Here is a 20,000-nt window from a genome sequence, read left to right as displayed (position 1 = left end):
GGACTTTAAAGCTTGGTGTGTTTTTAATCCTGGGATTTTCAAAGTGGTACAGCAGTAGAGGTGGGACAGTAACTCAAGTACTGTACCTGTGAACAATTTTGGAGTACATTTACTTTAGTGTTTCCATTTTATGGCACTTCACTACATATGAGAGAGAAATATTGTACATTTGACTCCAGTTATACGACAGCTATGGTTACTGGTGACTTTGCAGAGTAATTTTTCTCACAAAAATAAGATCAGTTTATGATATATGATCCACTGTTTCAGACTAAACCCAATTACCTAAATAGTTAAAATAAGCTCCACTCTGGCCAGCTGCAATATGAAAAATAATAATCCTATCAAATGTATATTATTGGGTGCAGAATTGAGAAGAAAGTTTTCACATTCTTTAAAATATAGAGGTAGCAATACCATTATATTAAAAATACTCCATTACAACTAAAGGTTCCTTGTTGACAGTGCCACGTAAGTAAAAGTATGATTATCAACAAAACATATCTAAGTATAAAAGTGAATGTACTCAGTGCAGAAAAATGGCCAACGTGAGTGTCATATCATCATACTTCATTGGAGTACTATTACTGATGCATTAAAGTGCTTTCTTGGCAATTGGAAGCAGTGGAGCTTTTTAATTATGCAATGTACTTTTTGTGTATTATAATAGTACATCATATTTTATGAGTTCACATGTTTGTTTCGTAAAATCAACCTGTAAAGTAGTAAATAAATCTGTCAAATAAATGTGGAATATTTAACTCTGAATAGCAGTGGAGTAGATGTATAAAGAAGCATGAAATGGAAATACTTAGCCTAATAAATATGTTTAGTTATTCCATAGCTATTAGTTAGTACTTTAACATAAAAATACAAATTATCTGTACTTAGGTTAAATGTGTAGAAAGTAACTCAAGTACTTCAGAAAAGATTTTAACATTTCCACTTTGTTTTTTTCAAGCCCATTTTCATATATACAGCTTATTTGCTTTTTAGTTTAAAATTCACTACAAAGAAAGAAAATAATAACTAAACATTCAAAGAGATGTGGGCTAACTAAAAGTAGAAGATAACTATTAAGTTCTTATACAGTGTACGCATTTTTATATATTAAATACAATGATTATAGTAAGAGTCTCTCATCTTCTATAAACCACCTTTCCTCAAACAACTCTTCCCTAATCCTTATTTTGTGAGTCACTTTCTCTGTGGATTTTACTTCTTGAATCATACTTTTCCATTTTATTCAATCTAGGGGCTTAGTTTTTTTTCCACCCTTTATCTGTTTCAATGCTGTGATTCCCAAGATTGCAATAGGTATTTTTCATCTTGACTAAGAGTAGCTGAAGGCTTTCCCAAACTGATGTGCTCTGCATCAATGTAAATACTTTGAACCAATATGTATTTAATAGTTTACACGAGTAGAAAATATGTAAATAGTTAGCATGGTCTTCTCCACAGCTCCTCAAGCATTGAGCTTGAGCTCTTCTATTTTGAGATAATGTCTGGGATCAAGGAGTAACTCATGTTTATCCTCCAAGCAAATTCCCTCAAAAATAAGGAACTGATAGTTTTGTGAATTTCAGTGAACATCTGTTCCCATTTTGTATCTGTTATTTATATTTCCAACTCCTCTTCCCTTTTTTCCTCATGATATTGGTTGTATTTCCTTGTTTGCCTTGTAGAATTTAGTATGCTTTGCTCAACTTGTTTTTGTGTTTTCCATTATAGCTCATAATATGTTTCAGAGGAGGTTGAAAGTACAGTATTTTTAGTACTTTCCACTTTGTACTACTTTATACTTCTACTCCACTACATTTTGGAGGCAAGTACAGTATTTTCGCAGATTTGCAGATTTAGATTAATACAAAATATAAATCAATTAATGAATTAAAATAGTATTAAAATTTAAGCTACCCAGAAGTATAATAAGTAATATAAATAAGCCCCACCTTTACCAGCAACATTGAAGTGACGCACACATCACATCACTAATCTAATAATATATGATTCTGAATGGGCAATTCTGCATAATGTGTAGCCTACTTTTACTTTACTTTATTTTGATGCAAATACTTTTGTATTACTTGAGTAAGATTTTGAATGCAGGACTTTTACATGCAGGACTTCCCCCATCACTGTGTATCACATGTATAACTTGAGTAAAGGATGTGAGTACTTCCTCCAGCACCATCCACCCTGTATGGAGCAGCTAAAAGTTGTGCTAAATGCAGAGTCTTATATAACGACTGCCTGCTATCTTACACTGCCAGGGGCAGACGGACCATTTAAACAACCTTGTAGGCACACTGCGCATATCTGTGCTCCACACAGCAGCTCCTCAGCACGGGCACCATCACGTCTCCATCCGGCAAGGACGGGTCAGGAGGAGACTACATCCTGGTGCTCGGGCGATGCTCCCATAGACGACACAGTAACATTTCTATATTGCACCGTCATGACTGGAGAGGGACCGGAGCCAGAGCCAGAGGCGTCTCTCTGGCGTATTGGATGATACGGAATCGGCAAGGAAAGACAGTTGAAACCGGTTTTGGGGAATACTAAAGAGAAAACACTTCCAGATTAACCCTACCGATCAAAAGAAGAACTGCGTGGCCGGCAGCAGGAGGAGACTGTGGGGAGAAAAACTGACACGTGGATTACTCCTCCTAGGGCATCAGGAAAAACAGACTCCCTCCTCCAGCTCAGTTCCGTGACCATCGCCTGCTGTGTTCCCGTCAGCTCAGCCGCACAGGTTATGGACCAGAGTTACGCGTAGAGATATGATTGCGCACACACTTTATGATAAGGTCTGATTTCTGTCTACTTTTCTCTGACTGATCGACCGGAAACACATCGAAAGTAAACAGCCGAGGCGGTTGAGAGGAGGCTGCTGGTAACTCGCTGTTGAATGGCAGTTATTCAAAAATATGGCAAGAACTATAGTCCAGATTTGGTCTGTCACAAGGAAAACCATCCGTCTGACAAGATCGGAGCTGCTGGGTGTCACAAGAAGTGGCCTGAACACAACACCAACTGGTCAAGGTAAGGCTTTAATCCCAGCAGAGACACATTCAACAGTGCTGCTTCTCTTTTTCTTTCCTCTTTAATCACCAACGTCTTAGCTACTTAGCAGGCTAACTAATGTCCCCAGAGAAATGTGATTAATCCAAATCAATATCGATACTTTTTGAGCAACTCTTTCCTCTGTAACCTTCTATGTTCCTCTATCAGTAATAGAGCCATTTTGCAATTAACGCACTTCAACATCTGGGGGTAAAATGACACGTATCAACTATGGCGCTTCATATTGCAATACTCTTAAGATGTAGTGGCAGTGCCACATAGATCAAATGGCTCCAGAAGTAGGAAGTAGTCACCATATTGTTTTGGCTCCATCCTCTTAAAGTCATTTCCTCGAATTTGAGCACATGAAATCCCCCAAATTATAGCTGACACATGTATGAATTTAAGTTAAATGGAGATAGAAGAGACTTTAAAGGGAAACTAAGCCCATTTTCATAAATTCATACATGTTACTTCTGTGGCCAAAGACAGTCCAAAAATATTGTTAAACATGAACAACACTTTAACAAATCCAAAAACTAGAGTGCTAAACCTTAAGTTTGTGATGTCATAGGGTATGGAGTAGGGTCAACTTACACTTCTTTTGGTTGTGTGGCTTCACTAACCCTAACAATGAAGTAGCCTCCTTCATATTATATGAGATAAAATGGTTATGATAATTATCTGTGGAAATGTTATTTGTCATCAGAGTGAAATGTCAACAATAGCCTATAATCTTGAAGGGGTGGGGGAAGAAATCGATACAGCACAGTATCATGCTATTTTTGTGTGGCAGTATCGTATCGTCACACAGTGCCAAGTATTGCTTTTTTTAATTACATAAATTATTATATCACAAATACAAATTAAACATCAGGTATCCTGCTAGAATAATAAATAAATACATTTTGCTGCTGCTGCAAAAAAAATGTCTGAACAGATGTTGGCAATGTTTTCCTTTGGGGACATAATTTACAGCAGAAAAAGGTAATAAACCCCAGTATATCGCAATATGTGTTGTCGCAATACTTAGCATATCACAACATGTTTAAAATCTCAATAATATTGTATCGTGATTCAGATATTGTGATAATATCATATTGTGGATCCTCTGGTGATTCCCACCCCTAGTATTTAGTCTGGAGCTGCTCCATAGACAATGAATGGTGATATATGTTGTAGATGACGTCAAGGGCACCTTAGGGAAAGTTCTGAGTACAGACTGAATCACAAGGATAGTTTACAATGACTTCAGGGTAGAAAATCTATGTGTCGCATACATAAAATCATATGACTCTTAGCAAACACTGCCTCAATTGGCTGGTTTTAAGTAGTCATGGGAATCACCAGAGGATCCACGATACAATATTATTGCGATTTTTAAATATGTTGCGATATGCTGAGTATTGCAATAAAATTATTGGGATTTATTAGCTTATTTCAGCTGTAAATTATGTTCCCCAAAGAAAAACTTTGTCAACATCTGTTTTATCCAATACAATAAAGTTTTTAGTCTCACTTTTTTTGTAGCAGCAAAATGTATCTAGTGGACTGAAAAACCAATTGATTATATTGTTCTAGTTGGCTACTTAAAATGTACTTTGTATTTGTCATATTCATAAGTTACATTATTAAAAAAATCGATACTTGGCACTGTGTCACGATACGATATTGCAACACAAAAATATTGCAATACTATTCTGTATTAATTTCTTCCTCCACTCCTAGATTTAAGCTACCTAAAAATGGACCACCTAAAAATATATATATATATCAGTTTATTTCAGCTGTTATATCAAAGCCACCAAACTCCTTTAACAGAAACAGTAATGTTACTCAGCAGAGCACTTGAGATGCTGGGTTACTGCGGCCTCAGTTGGTTAGTGTGTAAGTTAAAGTGGAGCAAATATTCAAACATAGTGTACACTTACACTAATAATGATTGTTTTATAGGTGTCTGAAATACATTTAGCTGCAGCCCTGTCCACAACAGTACTTTGGTTATCGTCCGTGCTGGTAGATTTGGTTTATAAAAGGTGATAGCAAAGCAACAGAGTTCATAAAATTAGCATAGTGATTGCTGTTATGTCATTGTGATTTTGTATGGGTACATTTTCATGTTCACAAATATTAATTGAACTTTCCCAATCCAAGGGAATACATCATTGGACTTCTTGAATATGGCGGTGTTCCCCTTTAAAACATGTTGGATGTAGTGCAGACAAACTTGGAGCAGTGCCTTCCCTCCCAGAGTTAGATAAGACATCCCTAACTGGTTTTAAGTCCAAAGTTTGCCCCCACACGTTGCCTCTGCTCAATCTATTCTGTTCTCCCTCTCGTGCAGGCCTGTAGCGAGGGTATGGACAGTGGTGCTGCTGCTTGGGACATGCCTCCTCTACTGCGCCCGTGTGGCGATGCCCATCTGTGCCGTCAGCATGGCAGAACAGTTCAGCTGGAGCAAGAGGGAGACCGGCATGGTGCTGGGCAGCTTCTTCTGGGGCTACTGCTTCACCCAAGTGCTCGGAGGCTACGTCAGCGACCGGTGAGGAGCACTGGAGCTAAAACAGTAGTCATGTTGTAAGATAACAGTGGCCCTGGTGAACTGAACTCTCCTGTGTGTTACACGGATGAATGCTGACAGTCAAGCTCGTTTTCAGTTGGCACCTGTTTGAGCTTCCTGCTCATCAACTGTCATTTGCATGAGGACATTATTGGCAGTGACGCAAACAGCCCGTTTGTGTTTGCTCAGAGTTAACTGATAAAACAGTGAATGAAGCGAGATGTTTCCTCTGTAAACACACAGTGTCATCAACAGAAGAGAATTTATTTACTTCAGAACTGCCACACCAAAGCTAATAGTAGCAAAAGTGTAATTTTATTTGTGTAAGTGTAACAGAGAAAATGTTTATGGTGGGAAAACAGTGCTACTAGTGTTACGAGACATCCAAGAGGTCAAAGTTGTGCCACCTCTCATAACCTTTAGCTGATAAAAGCAACTCTAAGGTTAAAGATTATTCAGGATGTCTGTGTCCTGTGTCCACAGGGTGGGAGGTGAGAAGGTCCTCCTGCTGTCTGCAGCAGCCTGGGGGTCGATGACGGCCTTCACGCCCATCCTGGCCCACTTCTGCTCCCAGCCAATTTTCTCCATGACACTGGCCCGCTTCCTCATGGGCTTGTTGCAAGGTGAGATGGACAGTGTGAATGAGACGAATTGCATCTCGAGGTTACTGTAAGTTGTTGAGGTGAAACATAATCCAGACCTTGAAAAATGAGTGTATGTTTTTTTTCAAAGTCCGGAAAGGGCATATACATTCATCTATTTTTAAAGTCTGCTGTCTGTGCTAGGGGACTGGATACAGGCAGACAACGTGAAAGCACATATAGACATGTTAAAGTCATGGTCAAGTGAACGTGGTGTTGTTTTTCTCTAAAAGTACATTGTATGGTAAATTTTTATGCAGTGTGACAGTCTTGTTGAAAGACACTTTAAACTGAAAAGCAGTCCAATTTTTGTATTTATCTAAAGAATAAATGGATGACTTATTCATTTATTGAGTAACCATATCTAAATAAAATAGTCATTAATTTCCTCTTTAGATAAATACAAATTGAACTGTTTGTTTTATTGAGTAACCATATGGGCAGCACAGTGGTACAGTGCATAGCATTGTCTCTTCACAGCAAGAGGGTTTCTGGTTCGAACCCGGGGTGGGGGTCAATGTGGGTTTTCTCCGGGTACTCCGGCTTCCTCCCACAGTCCAGAGACATGCAGGTTAATTGGTGGCTCTAAATTTGCTGTAGTTGTGAATGTGAGTGTGAATGGTTGTCTGTCTCTATGTGTCAGCCCTGTGATAGTCTGGTGACCTGTCCAGGGTGTACCCTGCCTCTCACCCAGTGTCAGCTGGGACAGGCTCCAGCCCCCCTGTGACCACCAACAGCATAAGCGGCTACAGAAAATGAATGAATGAATGAGTAACCATATGACATTCAAGCCTCGTTTCAACCAAGCAGTCCGGTTAAGTTTGTTACACATTAAACAGTTTTTTTTCCATTGTCAGAAGCTGTGGATGGTACCAATAAAATCCCTCTGCTAGCACACAGATCTGATACTAAAAGTTGGAGCTAGAAACACATCAGTCTGTTGATTGGTCAAGAGAGAATCGTCACTCGTGCTTTACAAGGACTCAGTGCACGATCCTGCTGTTTTTAAATATCCCATTGATTGTGCCATGGACTGCAAGCACTCCTTTTTGTTCTGAGAATGTTAGCGTGTGACCCCGTTGTGTGGACCATCAAGAAGGTGCAGACATTCCTCTGCATCGCTGGTGAAAAGCAAATAAAGGGAAAGCTTAATGGAGCAGTTAGTAACAAACACTCTGCCTACATTAAGAGTACGTTAAACAGATCTACCATTTAGGGACATGTCTTTAAATTCATTTTAGCAGCACGCCCTTGTTTCAAAACCTAGGTGCTTATGTTTCAGCCCGTGCCAAATTATTTGCTGTGTCCTTCACTCCTGCCCTTATTTCCCCTCAGATTTATATGTTTGTCTTGTGTGTTGAGGGTGGTAAAATCCTGGTTTTATTGCTTTGTTTATTCCTCCCTTTAATTCCTTCCAAACGCTAACCAATTATGTTTTGTGGCCTGATTTCAGGAGTTCATTACCCTTCTCTGGCGAGCCTGTGCTCTCAAAAGGTGGTGGAAAGCGAGAGAGGCTTCCTCATGAGCACCGTGGGTAGCGGTTCCTACCTGGGGTGAGTCAAGCGTTATGCAATAAATGGGGATTGTGGGAAAGAGATGAGTGTTTCCTCCAAGGAAATCGCTGTTGTCAAGTGCAAAGAGGAGTGGCTCATTTGAAAGCAGTGCAGATTGTGATATGAAATATTGATTTCATTATCTATATGCAGATGTGTAGACAGTTTTATTATGACATCCTGGTATTTGTTTGCATTCAAAGTTAAGCTCATGGAGTGTATGCGTCTACTCGATAAGAAGGGTGTGTTTTTTTGACTTGTCGTGTCTTGTTGTGACCTTTGATTCTCGCCAGCACTCTGGTGATTGGGGGGGCTGGCTCCCTCATGTTGGACCTGTACGGCTGGCAGAGTGTTTTCTACGTGTCGGGTCTCCTCTCAGTCCTGTGGGCCTACTGCATGTGGAAATATCTGCTCAAAGGAGAAGGCAAGTGAGGCTTTTAAATGTGTCCACGGTATCTTGCAGCGGCTTATTTGTACAAGAGGAGTCAGTGTCCTCTTGTGTGCTCACGTGTCTGTGTTCGTCTGTGTTTGCAGGCCCTATCATCACCCTGGAGTCCCTGGGAAGCGGTGGGCCCCAGTCCAAACTGTCCAAAAGACACTGGTTACGGCTCCTCAAACAACCTGCAGTCTGGTGAGATAAAGATAAAGGAAGTGTGTGGAGTGTGTGTAAGTGCAAGTGCAAACCTCTGTGTGTATGTGTGCATTCTGTACTCTGTGTAGCTCCCTCGCCCGTAGGCATAGAAATTTAGAAGAATAATTTAAAAGGAAGAATGTAGAAATGTATAAATCATATCTCAGTCTTGACAGATCATTATTTAGTAAGGAGGTCTCTGTAATACAACCGTTTCTGTACACTATGATCCAGCTTTTATATGTACCAGATTTCAGAATAGCGAGCCCAGTCTCTGGCTGCCTTTAATGTCTCTCCTATCGAGTTCTGACGTGTCCTTCCAGTCTCTCCCTATTGCCTGGATATTTATATACTGTAACGCAACTGATATGCTCCATTTCCAGTGACAGGGAGAACCTCTGTGGTTTTATTTGACGTATCTGATCCACCTTGAGAGAAACCGGTTCGATGATAGTTTGATGGCTGTGAGCTTAAAATAGTCACAAACTCTTGATCCTTTCAATCACATGCCACTTGTCTCAGCACGAGTATGACTCATATAGGAAAACAATAGATGACGAACATGTGGCACAGACACAGGTTTCAGTCAAATCTTGAGAAGGAGCTCAAAGAAATGGGACGATGCCTTTGTTAACGACAACACCCTGGAACCTTTGGTATACCTACAGTTTTTATGAACATAGTTTCAATGTGCTTATTTTGTTTGTTTCTCTCTCTTCATTCTGAACAGTGCTGTGATCGTTACACACCTTTGCACAGCGAGCACCTTCTTCACTCTTTTGTCATGGCTGCCAACATTCTTTAAAGACACTTTCCCAGATGCCAAGGTAACCTTATGTGAACTTTTGATCACATATTTGACCCCAGGATAATAGGAATAAGTAAAGTAAATAGCCACGAGAGTTGAATTCATATTAACATGACTAAGTGTCTACTGTGAGACTGCACTTGGGCGTAGCAGTGCTTTGGGCTAACAACAGCTAACAGCTATTGCTTACGTCAATCAGCAGCGCAGTCACCAGAAGAGAATGATGGCATTGTACGTCTCTGGATACCAGATACATTTCTTTTGCACTTTCGTACGTACCATATCATAATTTCTGAAGTGACGTAGAAGGCCTATATGAGCGGGCTTTGTCATCGGGAGGTGGAGTGGATGGTGGATGCCTGACATCTAGGTGAGATGCCTGCCACGCTGTCCAACAAGTCCAACAAACAACAAAACAGGTTTTTTTTTAACAAGTCATTGCCGTGTTTCAAGCGCGACTAATGCCACAAAAAGTGGTTGTTTTTTACCGAGACGTGACTGCCTTTCCAGCGGGGTTTGTGCCCTCAAATTTGGTATTTTAAGCCAAAGCATGATCTTTTCCTAACCATAACCAAGTAGTGTTTGTGCCTAAACATAACCACACATTAACCACAGTGTTGTTGAAATGCTGTGATACATTTTAAAGTATCCGCTACATCTGCCACATTGTAATGTGCAAATTTCGTGGTTTGCAGAAACGTACAATGCCATTTTTTCTTGTGATTGGGTTGTAATCACGTATGACGTTAACCATGTTCACCATCTTAGTTTGGCCTGTTTGCATGCTAACATTTACTAATGAGCACTGAACACAAAGTACAGCTGGGGCTCATGGGAATGTTATTAGAAGAAGGAGATGTCTGATGATGTCTGTACCAAAGAAAATATGTTGTCTCTCCAGGGTTGGGTGTTTAATGTCATTCCGTGGTTGGTGGCCATCCCGTCCTCCCTCTTCAGTGGCTGCTTATCTGACCACCTCATCAGTCAAGGTAGGGCGACTGATGATGAGCTGATATCAGAATTCTTTTTAGTGACAATGCAGCTGTGTAATTGCCTGTTCTTATCTCTCTCCTGTTCCCCACAGGCTTTGATACAGCCTCTGTGAGGAAGTTGATGCAGGTACGATATTTGACAGTTGCCTTTTTAGTGCATGTGTATGCTATTTGTTAACTGTATGAATGTCTCTTTATACTCCAACATAATGAACTGTGTAACATTGTATTTGATTTGTCTTTGTGTGCACTTGTTCCTTAGTTTTTCTCCATGGGTGTGTCCAGTGTGTTTACCCTTCTTCTGTGTGGCAACACCACCTTTCCCTGGGCTGTAGCATTTGTGTCTGCCACCATGGGCCTCACCACCTTCAGTCACAGGTACTGGCACCTAGAATATCCGTACACTGTTATCTCTCACCCTGAAACCAGCACCTTTTATTAGATTTAAATGTGGTGTTGCCCAAGGCTTGTTTTTGTGTTTTGTATTGCTGCCTTGAAACCATTTTAAAACCATTACATTCATTTCCAGTGCTGTAAGTACTGCAGCACTTAGCAGCCTCTGAGACATCAAAGGAATACTTAACCCCAAATTGTATATCAGTTACTCACTCTGTTTCATGCTGAATTCGTCAAGAAAGGTGGTTAAAGCTATTTTTTCTTGTGCATGCCTCAGGTGAACAAAGAAGTCAGAAACTGAGAAAATTCTTGGTGAACAGGAGTCACAGAGGTCTGTGTGTAACAACAGCACAACTATATCAGTTTATAAGCTCTGACGCAACTCATGCAGTATAATCCAAGTCTCATTTACCCAGGCAGATGCTCAATACTCGCAAAAAATTTACTATATAAAACACTTCTGCATAAAAATCGCAGGTGCACTACTCATCTGTGCCAAGACTTTTTATGCAGAAATGTTTGTGTTTGGGAAGTACTGAGCATATGACATGGTAAATGAGACTTGGGTTAAACAGCACGAGTTCTGTTAGAGTTTGTAAACAGATGTTTTAATATAGTTTTGCTGTTGTTAATCGCAGACCCCTATGACTCCAATTCATCAAGAATGTTTACTGTACGCCTCCATATTCATTGTAACATGGGGTGAGTAATTGACATACAAATGGTCATATGAGAGGGTGAATTATTCCTCAAGAGTGCAAAATATTCCACCACCTCCCACCGCGAAGTGTGTCCCAGGCTCCACTGAGCTTAACTAGGGTAGAATTGGCAGCATCTCAGCTTATATTAGGCCTGCAGTTAGAAACTTTGGTCTGCTGTTTGACCCACCAAGCGCCTCTGATTCACTGAATGTCTCTGTGTTTTGCAGACTTAATCTAACCACATAAGGAAAATTGCCAAATGTATTATTCTTTAAAAGGTCATGGCTGCTAAAAATGGGTCACTGATATTAACTGTCATTTTTAATGAGACTTTCATATCCAGAAAGTTTTTAGAAATCATTACTCAAATGGAGGTAAATAGTACATTTGTTGTGGACTATATTCAAGTGCAGATTAAAGGAATACTTCGCCACCCAGATGACCATTTGTATATCAGTTACTTCTTTCTTAATGAACTGAAGTCATAGACAGCTGCATTTAACAACAGCAAAACTATATCAAAACACTAGACTACAAACTCTCACACAACTCCAGACTCCATTGACAAACAGTCATTTTACTTCATTGAACAATAAAGCTGCTGGTCTGCCGCTGTTTGGATCAGTTTGTTTGTGTTATTGTGTGACTTTGGTGAATCCTTAAAAACTAAGCCTTTAAAACACTAAAGTCAAGGCAGTGGTGGACCAGCAGTTCCCAAGTTCAGGGAGTAAAATTACTGTTTATGTAAGTGGAGTCTGGCTTTGAAGAGCATTTAGATAAGTTTCATTAGGTAAATTTCATTCACTGTCTGAAAGGGCTGTCTGTTTGAGAAGTACTGAACAGACAACTGGATACATGTGACTTGGATTATACTGCACAAGTTGTGTGAGAGTTTGTAAAAAGACACAGACTCCTGTTTATAATAAGACAACATACTTTTAAACTGTGAGTATATGTGCTTCACTTTACAAAACAAAAACACAGTTTCATACAAAGAAAGGATGGGTGAATAATCTTGGGTGTTTTGTTACTGAGACACAACCAAACGATGACGAAATGTGACCACAAGTATGGGGAAGCGTCAGCTGTGTGGTTGGTCGTGTTTTTCCTGTTTGGTGCTTATACTGTCGATTGAAGAGTGGCCCAATATTTTTAATTGTCTTATTAGTTAATTTCTAATTCAATATGGATGTTTTTTGTACTTCATTTACTTCTCTGATGTTAAAAAGTCATACTAATAAATGCTACCAAATGTAGATTTTATTTCACATTTGTGGAGTCCCTCCAGATCCACAGTAACATCACTCCGACTGGATATTGTTTGAAAAATTCCAATACCAATACCAAAACCAAAACCAAAACCAGTACCCATAAAGTGATACCAATACCAAGAGTACCTCATCTGATACATTTTTTCTACTTTACTCAATACCCATATGTGAATGAAATTATTCAGTTGCATAAAATGCCACCACCACTCCTCCCCATCCAAATGGTTTTTACAAGAATATATTGTAAAAGTGTTCAGATTATTAAAATATATACTCACCAGCCATTTTATTAGGTACACCCGTTCAACTGCTCGTTAACACAAATAGCTAATCAACTCTACATTTAGGCATGTAGACATGGTGAAGACAACCTGCTGAAGTTCAAACTGAGCATCAGAATGAGGAAGAAAGGTGATTTAAGTGACTCTGAATGTGGCATGGTTGTTGGCACCAGACGGGCTGGTCTGTCAGAAACTGCTGATCAACTGGGATTTTCACACACAACCATCTCTAGGGTTTACAGAGGATGGTCTGATAGAAAGAGACAATTACAACCAAGGTCTGCAGAAGACCATCTCTGAACCAACAACACGTCAAACCTTGAAGCAGATGGGCTACAGCAGCAGAAGACCACACCAGGTGCCACTCCTGTCAGCTAACAACAGGAAACTGAGGCTACAGTTCACACAGGCTCACCAAAACTGGACAATAGAAGATTGGAAAAACGTTGCCTGGTCTGATGAGTCTGGATTTCTGCTGCCACATTCAGATGGTAGGGTCAGAATTTGGTGTAAACAACATGAAAGCATGGATCCATCCTGCCTTGTATCAACGGTTCAGGCTGCTGGTGGTGGTGTAATGGTGTGGGGGATATTTTCTTGGCACACTTTGGGCCCCTTAGTACCAACTGAGCATGGTTTAAACACCACAGCCTACCTGAGTATTGTTGCTGACCGTGTCCATCCCTTTATGACCACAGTGTACCCATCTTCTGATGGCTACTTCCAGCAGGATAACGCACCATGTCACAAAGCTCAGATCATCTCAAACTGGTTTCTTGAACATGACGATGAGTTCATTGTACTCCAATGGCCTCCACAGTCACCAGATCTCAATCCAATAGAGCACCTTTGGGATGTGGTGGAATGGGAGACTCACATCATGGATGTGCGACAAATCTGCAGCAACTGTGTGATGCTATCATGTCAATATGGACCAAAATCTCTGAGGAATGTTTCCAGCACCTCGTTGAATCTATGCCAACAAGAATTAAGGCAGTTCTGAAGGTAAAAGGGGTCCAACCTGGTACTAGCAAGGTGTACCTAATAAAGTGGCTGATGAGTGTATATTGAATAACTGTACAAACAACTTTGTCAAATAGACCAAGCTCAGCCTCAACCCACAACAGACTCCATGGGTTGTAGCTGCTGCGGTAGTGGGCCAATCAGCCAATCACATGCCACATTAACTCAAAGAACGCTTGAGGTGATTGGCTACGAGCAAAACATTACAAATAGTCTTTTGTCCTTGATCTGGGCACAAACAGGATCGAATGCAGGGTTTGTTTGACTGGAGAAGTTTCAATACGACTCGGTACTGGGTTAAAGGTATCAAGTAGTGATACCCAGCCCTAAATATAACCCCTTTTTTTTTAGCTTACTTTGTAAAGACATAAAATGGATTGGTTTCATTCACAATATAGATGCAGTCTGATAGCAGGCTGGGAGCAGAATACAAACTGTCTATGATACATTTCCCTGAACACAGATATTTCCTCCTCTGCTTCTAATCATTTTGTGGCTGAGATTTGTCAGGCCGATTATTGGTATTACACTGATGCAATTCGGAGTCAATTTATGGCTGATGAAATGGCTAATGAAATGTATTACTCTTACAGCGGCGTATCTGTAAATGTTCAAGATCTTGCTCCGTCCTGTGCCGGAGCTTTATTTGGTAAGTTAAAAAGCATTTCCAGAATTTTTATGAAATTTTCATTCATACCAAACATTTCATGTGATCATTTTTTTAAACCACAGCTGCAATTTTGATAAAGTCTTGAATTTTACATCTGTGTATCTGCATTTCTTTTACAGGTGTTATGAATACATGTGGTGCTTTCTTAGGTGAGTTTCAGGCAGGACGTCGGGAACAAAATACTTGTGATGAATCTTTCACCAGCAGTTGCTAAATTGCACCAATCCATGAAGTGAAATAATTCATCGCCTTCTTAAAATTCAAACTTTGAGCTGGTGTGTCTGCTGTCAGTCACACTGGCGCCTATGTGCCATGCATATTTCATCAAGGGAGCATAATGGCGGTGTGTGTCAGATGAATAATACAGGGAACAGAGGATGACAGTTTGTGGTCCTGTGAGGGATGTGTAATGGACTGTGACATTTTCTCTGCGGAAAAACTGAACAGTCACATGGAAGATACTGAGAGCTCTGTTTAAAGCTTTGTGATAATGTACTATTAACGGTGTGTGTGTTCCTGTGCAGGGGTCCTCCTGGTGTATTTCTCGGGATATCTCATTGAGGCCACAGGCTCGTGGGCATCCGTGTTTGCCCTTATTACCACAGTCAACCTGCTGGGCCTCTGCACCTTCCTGGCCTTTGCTGAGGCCCGCCGGGTCGACATTGACTCCAGTAAAATCCGCCACCACAACATCCACATCTAAATCATCACGCCATCAGAGGGACTAGCGTGCTAACCCCTCAAGGGAGATACGACCTTGGGCAACCAGCAGCTAGGACATTACCCACATTGGAAAACCAGCCAATGGATGGCAAGTGGCACACGGATAAAGCCCACATATAATGTGGGAAACTTTGACTGGCTCTGTGTCTGGTTGAAGGAGTACTGCAGCCGTTACTGAAAAGCACACAGCACAGCCTGCACACTGTAACTGAAAAATCTTGTGGAGCTAGAGCGTCAAATCCCTAGAAAAACACAGCTGTGTTAGAGGATGCTCCGTTAGTTCAGGGTGGAATGGGAATGACAAGAGTCTACACTACCTCCAGGTCCCAGCTTGTGCAGCACGCGGTGGTTAAACAGGCGCCGGGCTGCTGTTCACGCTCATCATTTGTTACAGAATGTGTTACTTGGAACGAGATGGAAATTGTAATTCATGTGTTATCATACATGAGAGTGATGGATGTATTAGTCTCAGGAGCTTTTTGACAGCTGTGACAGACCAAGGTGGTGTGTTCTTACCCTGCAGGGGTGGGGGAGGCGGTGTGGGCGCACGTGGGTGACGTGGGGAGAGTCCAGCCTCTCCTACCTGAAGTCTTTTATTAGTACGCCCCACTCACCCATCACTGTCTGAGTGACACCTCATTACCCAGCCACTAATTACTCGGCAGGCGCTCTAATGTCCTATACGATCTACCGTTTATAGTCCCCCGTCTCCATGGTTACAAGCCCATCTTATTGTTACAGTCGGAGGGGGTGAAAGGGGTCATGGGGAGCTGAACAGCAACACAGCCTTGATGGAGTGTATTCTCCCTGTTTGTTGTCTCAAAGAATATGTTTTGAGTAAGACCAAAGGTAATATATTTTTTTTCTTTCTATGTGGTTGCATGTAATAGAAATACCTCACTTAATTATTTTAAGAACTTATGTATTTATATGGCTTTCTGATTTTTTTTTTGTCAATTTCAGATTTTTTTTTCACACTTAGGTGACAGGAGAAATAAATATATTAGCTAATATGACCGAAGATTATGTAAGTTATCAACAGTATGATGCAGTTTGAATTACCTTAAAGGGAAACTTTGGTATTTTCAACCTGGACCCCGTTCACCTGTGCTTTTTTTCTAAGTGACAGTTTTTAAAGCTGGTCCAGTATTAAGCAAAGACAGCTACAGCCGCAGCAGTGAAGCAAGCTGCACTATTATCCCTGTGGGCATTTGTGCGCCATCTATTTACAACCACTAAAAGTGCTTGTTTTTGCCACTGATAGGCTCAGATGTTTGATATTGTTACAAAGTCTCGCTCAAAGAGAAGTCTCGTTCTGAAATCTCGCACTTTCCCACATCATTGAAATCCATTACATACCCATCATGTTGAAAATCTTTTAGATAACATTAAGCTATAGTTTCCACCATTGTTTGTACTGCAACAAGTCACCTCCCGCAGGATTTCAGAGCGAGACTTCTCCTTGAACTGTTGGGTCTTTTCCTCAGTGTTGTCAGACACTTCTAATAACAATCTGAGCCTGTCAGTGACAAAAACAAGCACTTCTAATAGACGTAAATTGATGGTGGACAATTGCCTGTTGGTATTACATTGCAGGCGGCTCTCTCAATACTGAACCAGTTTCAAAAATTATCTTCATCAGTCACTCAGACACAAAAACATGGAAATATGAGGTCCAGGTAAAAACATACCGAAGATTCCCTTTAATAGACTTGTGTGCTTGTCTAGTTTCCTCACTTATTTTCTTTTCTGACCTGCACTTTGGTCCATATTATCATTTTGGTGAAAACTTGATCTCTAACTTTTTTGCATTAAATCATCCACCTTTATCGTTGCACTTAACTTATGATTGTTACCTAGACGTTGGACAGGAAGTGAGTCAGTATTTTAGAGGGAGATAGTTAGCGCAGGATGGTCGTCCATTCACCTGTCACGGTGGTGTCAGAGCTAGTGTCTGTCCATTCTGTCTCATGAAGGCAAAGTTAAACTGACACGATGAATGTTGTGGTGGCAGGTGGGGGGGGACTCGAAATCAGGAGAAGATTTGGCGTATTGCTGTAACTGTAAAGTATGTAGCAACGTAAAGCAAGCTGCATAGCTCTGGCTGAATGTTGAAGAGATTGTAGCATTTAGCTTTAGCTCAGTCTTAAGATTTCATTTTCAATCTCAATGCTTACTTGACACGCGTACCTTTTAAATCTATGCATTTATTATTTTGTGCCTGATTTAAGCAATGAGAGAAGATTTATTGACTATTGTACATCGCTACATTTTTGCCTTCTTCGTAGGAGTTGTGTTGCTTCTGTGCGACTCGTCATTGTTGTTCACATACGTTTACATTGATGTTTTCTGTAAACACTGGGAAGTGTATCCTTTGGCTGAATATTTTGTCGGTGTAGATTACATTTCTGAAATGTCCGGTATGTTTCTTACATTGTCTTGGTCAGTGGTTACAAAAATTTGGGTATAAGAAATTAACAGGGTTTATTCAAACCTTCCGAATAGGGCCGGGCGATGCGGAGAAAAATAAACTTCACTATATATTTGACCAAATACCTTGATATCGATATTGTGATGATATTTTAGGGTTGACTGTTGGTGCTTTTACAGAATATTTACGCAATGAGATTTTGCTAAATAATCACCAGTAGGTAAATAATATAACAGCTAGAACAGCTTTATAAGTTCAGAAAATGACATCACTTTACTGTAATGCAGCCTTTAAAACCAGGATAAGACACTTGAGATGTTACGCTATCTAGCCTCATATCACAATATCGATATAATATCTATATTTTGCCCAGCCCTATTTCAGAGTAAAGATTCTGTTTAGACTAATTTATTTTGATATCTGATTGAAATCGGATATCCGCGGCAAATGTCGCTCTGATTCGGTACCTTCACTATGGTTTATAGTGATCATACTCGAATTGTATGCCTTGACCTTTAAGATACACCATTTAATTACATGGTACAAAATACTCAGCCTTCAACATTTCTTTTTTAAAACCAAATGCCCCACATTCCTCAGATGTTTTACTCGCCTCAGCAGATGTGCACTCTTTACAACTGCCTTCACTGCTTGTCCCCTTTTTTTCTGTTTACTGTGCTGACATCCTGCAAAATGTAAACATGTGAAATGACATGTGAAATGACTCGAGTTCTGTTCACCAACATATCTCACTGTAGGTTCCTGAAAGCCTTCTGACAAATCCTTTTTGATAACAACGTGTAAGATATGTATGATAAAAAAAAAAGAAGAATACAACCATTCAAGAAAATGCAGTATTCTGATGCTTTTAAGATGTGTTGTATTTAAAAGCATATATTAACTTTGAATAAAAATATATTTTGTCAGCAGTGGTGAGTTGTGTCAGTGTGCTCCACTGTCTGTGTGTCTTTCCTCTGTGGTGCCACAGAGAGGCAGCATAGTATCGGCAATGAGGAGAGCACATGGTGCCATCTAGTCTCTGAATACTTTAAGCTACATAGAAGGCCTCCATTCTACCATGGTAAAAGAAAGTTTTCATTAATATGACTTATAATGAATATTCATGATTATATGAAAGATTAATTTCATACACCTGTGTACACAAACAGATAAAGACTGAGGAAGGTTTTGCCACTATGAAGCTGAGACATTTGTCTGTACATCAGCAGCCAATTCTGCATATGGATCAGCTGCTGAACAGTCTAGTGCAGGTCTGTCCTGTTCACACCAGCGGCTCACTACAGGCCCAGATCCCCAAGTCCGGGGCTAGCAGGACGTATGTGGTGGCACCATATGGCAGGATGCTGTGTGCCATGTTGGCTAGCTGGCACTGCCCACGTGCGAATGGCCAGACGCTAGTCAACCCAACCCACTCCCTTCTCATGGGACCGAACGGCTCAGGTTGCCATGGAGACGGGTGGCTTGTGGCTGCCGCGTGGCAATGAAAAGAAAGGGAGGGGGTCACAAGTGAGTGAAAGTAACAAGTCAGATAGAAGTCAGCAGAGTGGAGTGGAGTTGGCAGAGAATTTGGCTTTTGATGTATAGTTCATACAAAAACAGCCACGGCGCTAAAGAGGTGGTCAGTCACTTATTGGAGTGCTCTCGCTGACGGAAAATGGTGTTGTAAAAGCAGACATAATCATGATGAGTGGCCCACTATTTAATTAGCAGAGATGAAACACTGTGAGGGTGAGTGTAGAGGAGAGGGGAGATAAACCCTCCCCCAACTTGTCAGCTGGTAAGAGTAACCCAGTAAAGGCAGGCCCCATCAGAGAGCCAGAGATACATGTAAATGAAATAGCCCCATTAATTAGTAATTAACATCAAGTTAATGACATTTCACTGTGTCGCCATCTCATCCTATGTCCTTCCTCTGTGGTGGAGGGGCTGCCTCTGCGGTCCCTGATCTGAATGCTAATTAGTGCAAAGCTAAACTGCCATATAGGGCTACCTAATAATATAGAGGCCCTGTTTAAGACTGGTCATTGTGTGGGAAAGATTAATGACTTTGTAGTGGTAGATCAGGAGGCTTTATAAGTGTGCCACTCCTTAGAGGGCTGTGATATTGAGGGCCATTGACAGGTTTTATGTGCTAATTGCATTGCGCCTGTTAGCCTAATGTTGGGTTATCCCTTATGACTTAGAAGAACTTTAACCATTCTCCTACTTTTCAAAAATATATCCAAGAAATAT

At 40.6% G+C, this 20,000-nt stretch overlaps 1 protein-coding gene across 1 annotated transcript; it reads left to right on the top strand.

Moving 5' to 3' along the window:
• Nucleotides 1-2,428: 2,428 nt before the first annotated feature.
• Nucleotides 2,429-18,675, top strand: slc17a9b (solute carrier family 17 member 9b). Its single transcript, XM_050065407.1, has 13 exons — nucleotides 2,429-3,045; nucleotides 5,411-5,608; nucleotides 6,110-6,249; nucleotides 7,721-7,820; nucleotides 8,114-8,244; nucleotides 8,355-8,451; nucleotides 9,182-9,278; nucleotides 10,161-10,248; nucleotides 10,344-10,378; nucleotides 10,514-10,629; nucleotides 14,517-14,572; nucleotides 14,713-14,742; nucleotides 15,118-18,675. The coding sequence occupies exons 1-13, from the start codon at nucleotides 2,912-2,914 to the stop codon at nucleotides 15,294-15,296; spliced, it is 1,401 nt and encodes a 466-aa protein (XP_049921364.1). The 5' UTR covers nucleotides 2,429-2,911; the 3' UTR covers nucleotides 15,297-18,675.
• The last annotated feature ends 1,325 nt before the right edge of the window (nucleotides 18,676-20,000 follow it).

This window comes from Epinephelus moara, chromosome 16 (genome assembly GCF_006386435.1).
Source record: "Epinephelus moara isolate mb chromosome 16, YSFRI_EMoa_1.0, whole genome shotgun sequence".
Taxonomy (NCBI): domain Eukaryota; kingdom Metazoa; phylum Chordata; class Actinopteri; order Perciformes; family Serranidae; genus Epinephelus; species Epinephelus moara.
The sequence above is the reverse complement of the archived record's forward strand: the minus strand, read 5'-3'. Positions and strand labels throughout refer to the sequence as shown.

What these genes read in the sequence shown, in the direction of transcription:
- slc17a9b (XM_050065407.1), top strand. Translation starts at nt 2,912, where the DNA reads ATGGCAGTTATTCAAAAATATGGCAAGAACTATAGTCCAGATTTGGTC. An exon ending in CTCACCACCTTCAGTCACAG is followed by an intron (nt 10,630 to 14,516) that starts GTACTGGCACCT and finishes TTACTCTTACAG; the next exon opens with CGGCGTATCTGTAAATGTTC. An exon ending in CTGTGCCGGAGCTTTATTTG is followed by an intron (nt 14,573 to 14,712) that starts GTAAGTTAAAAA and finishes TTTCTTTTACAG; the next exon opens with GTGTTATGAATACATGTGGT.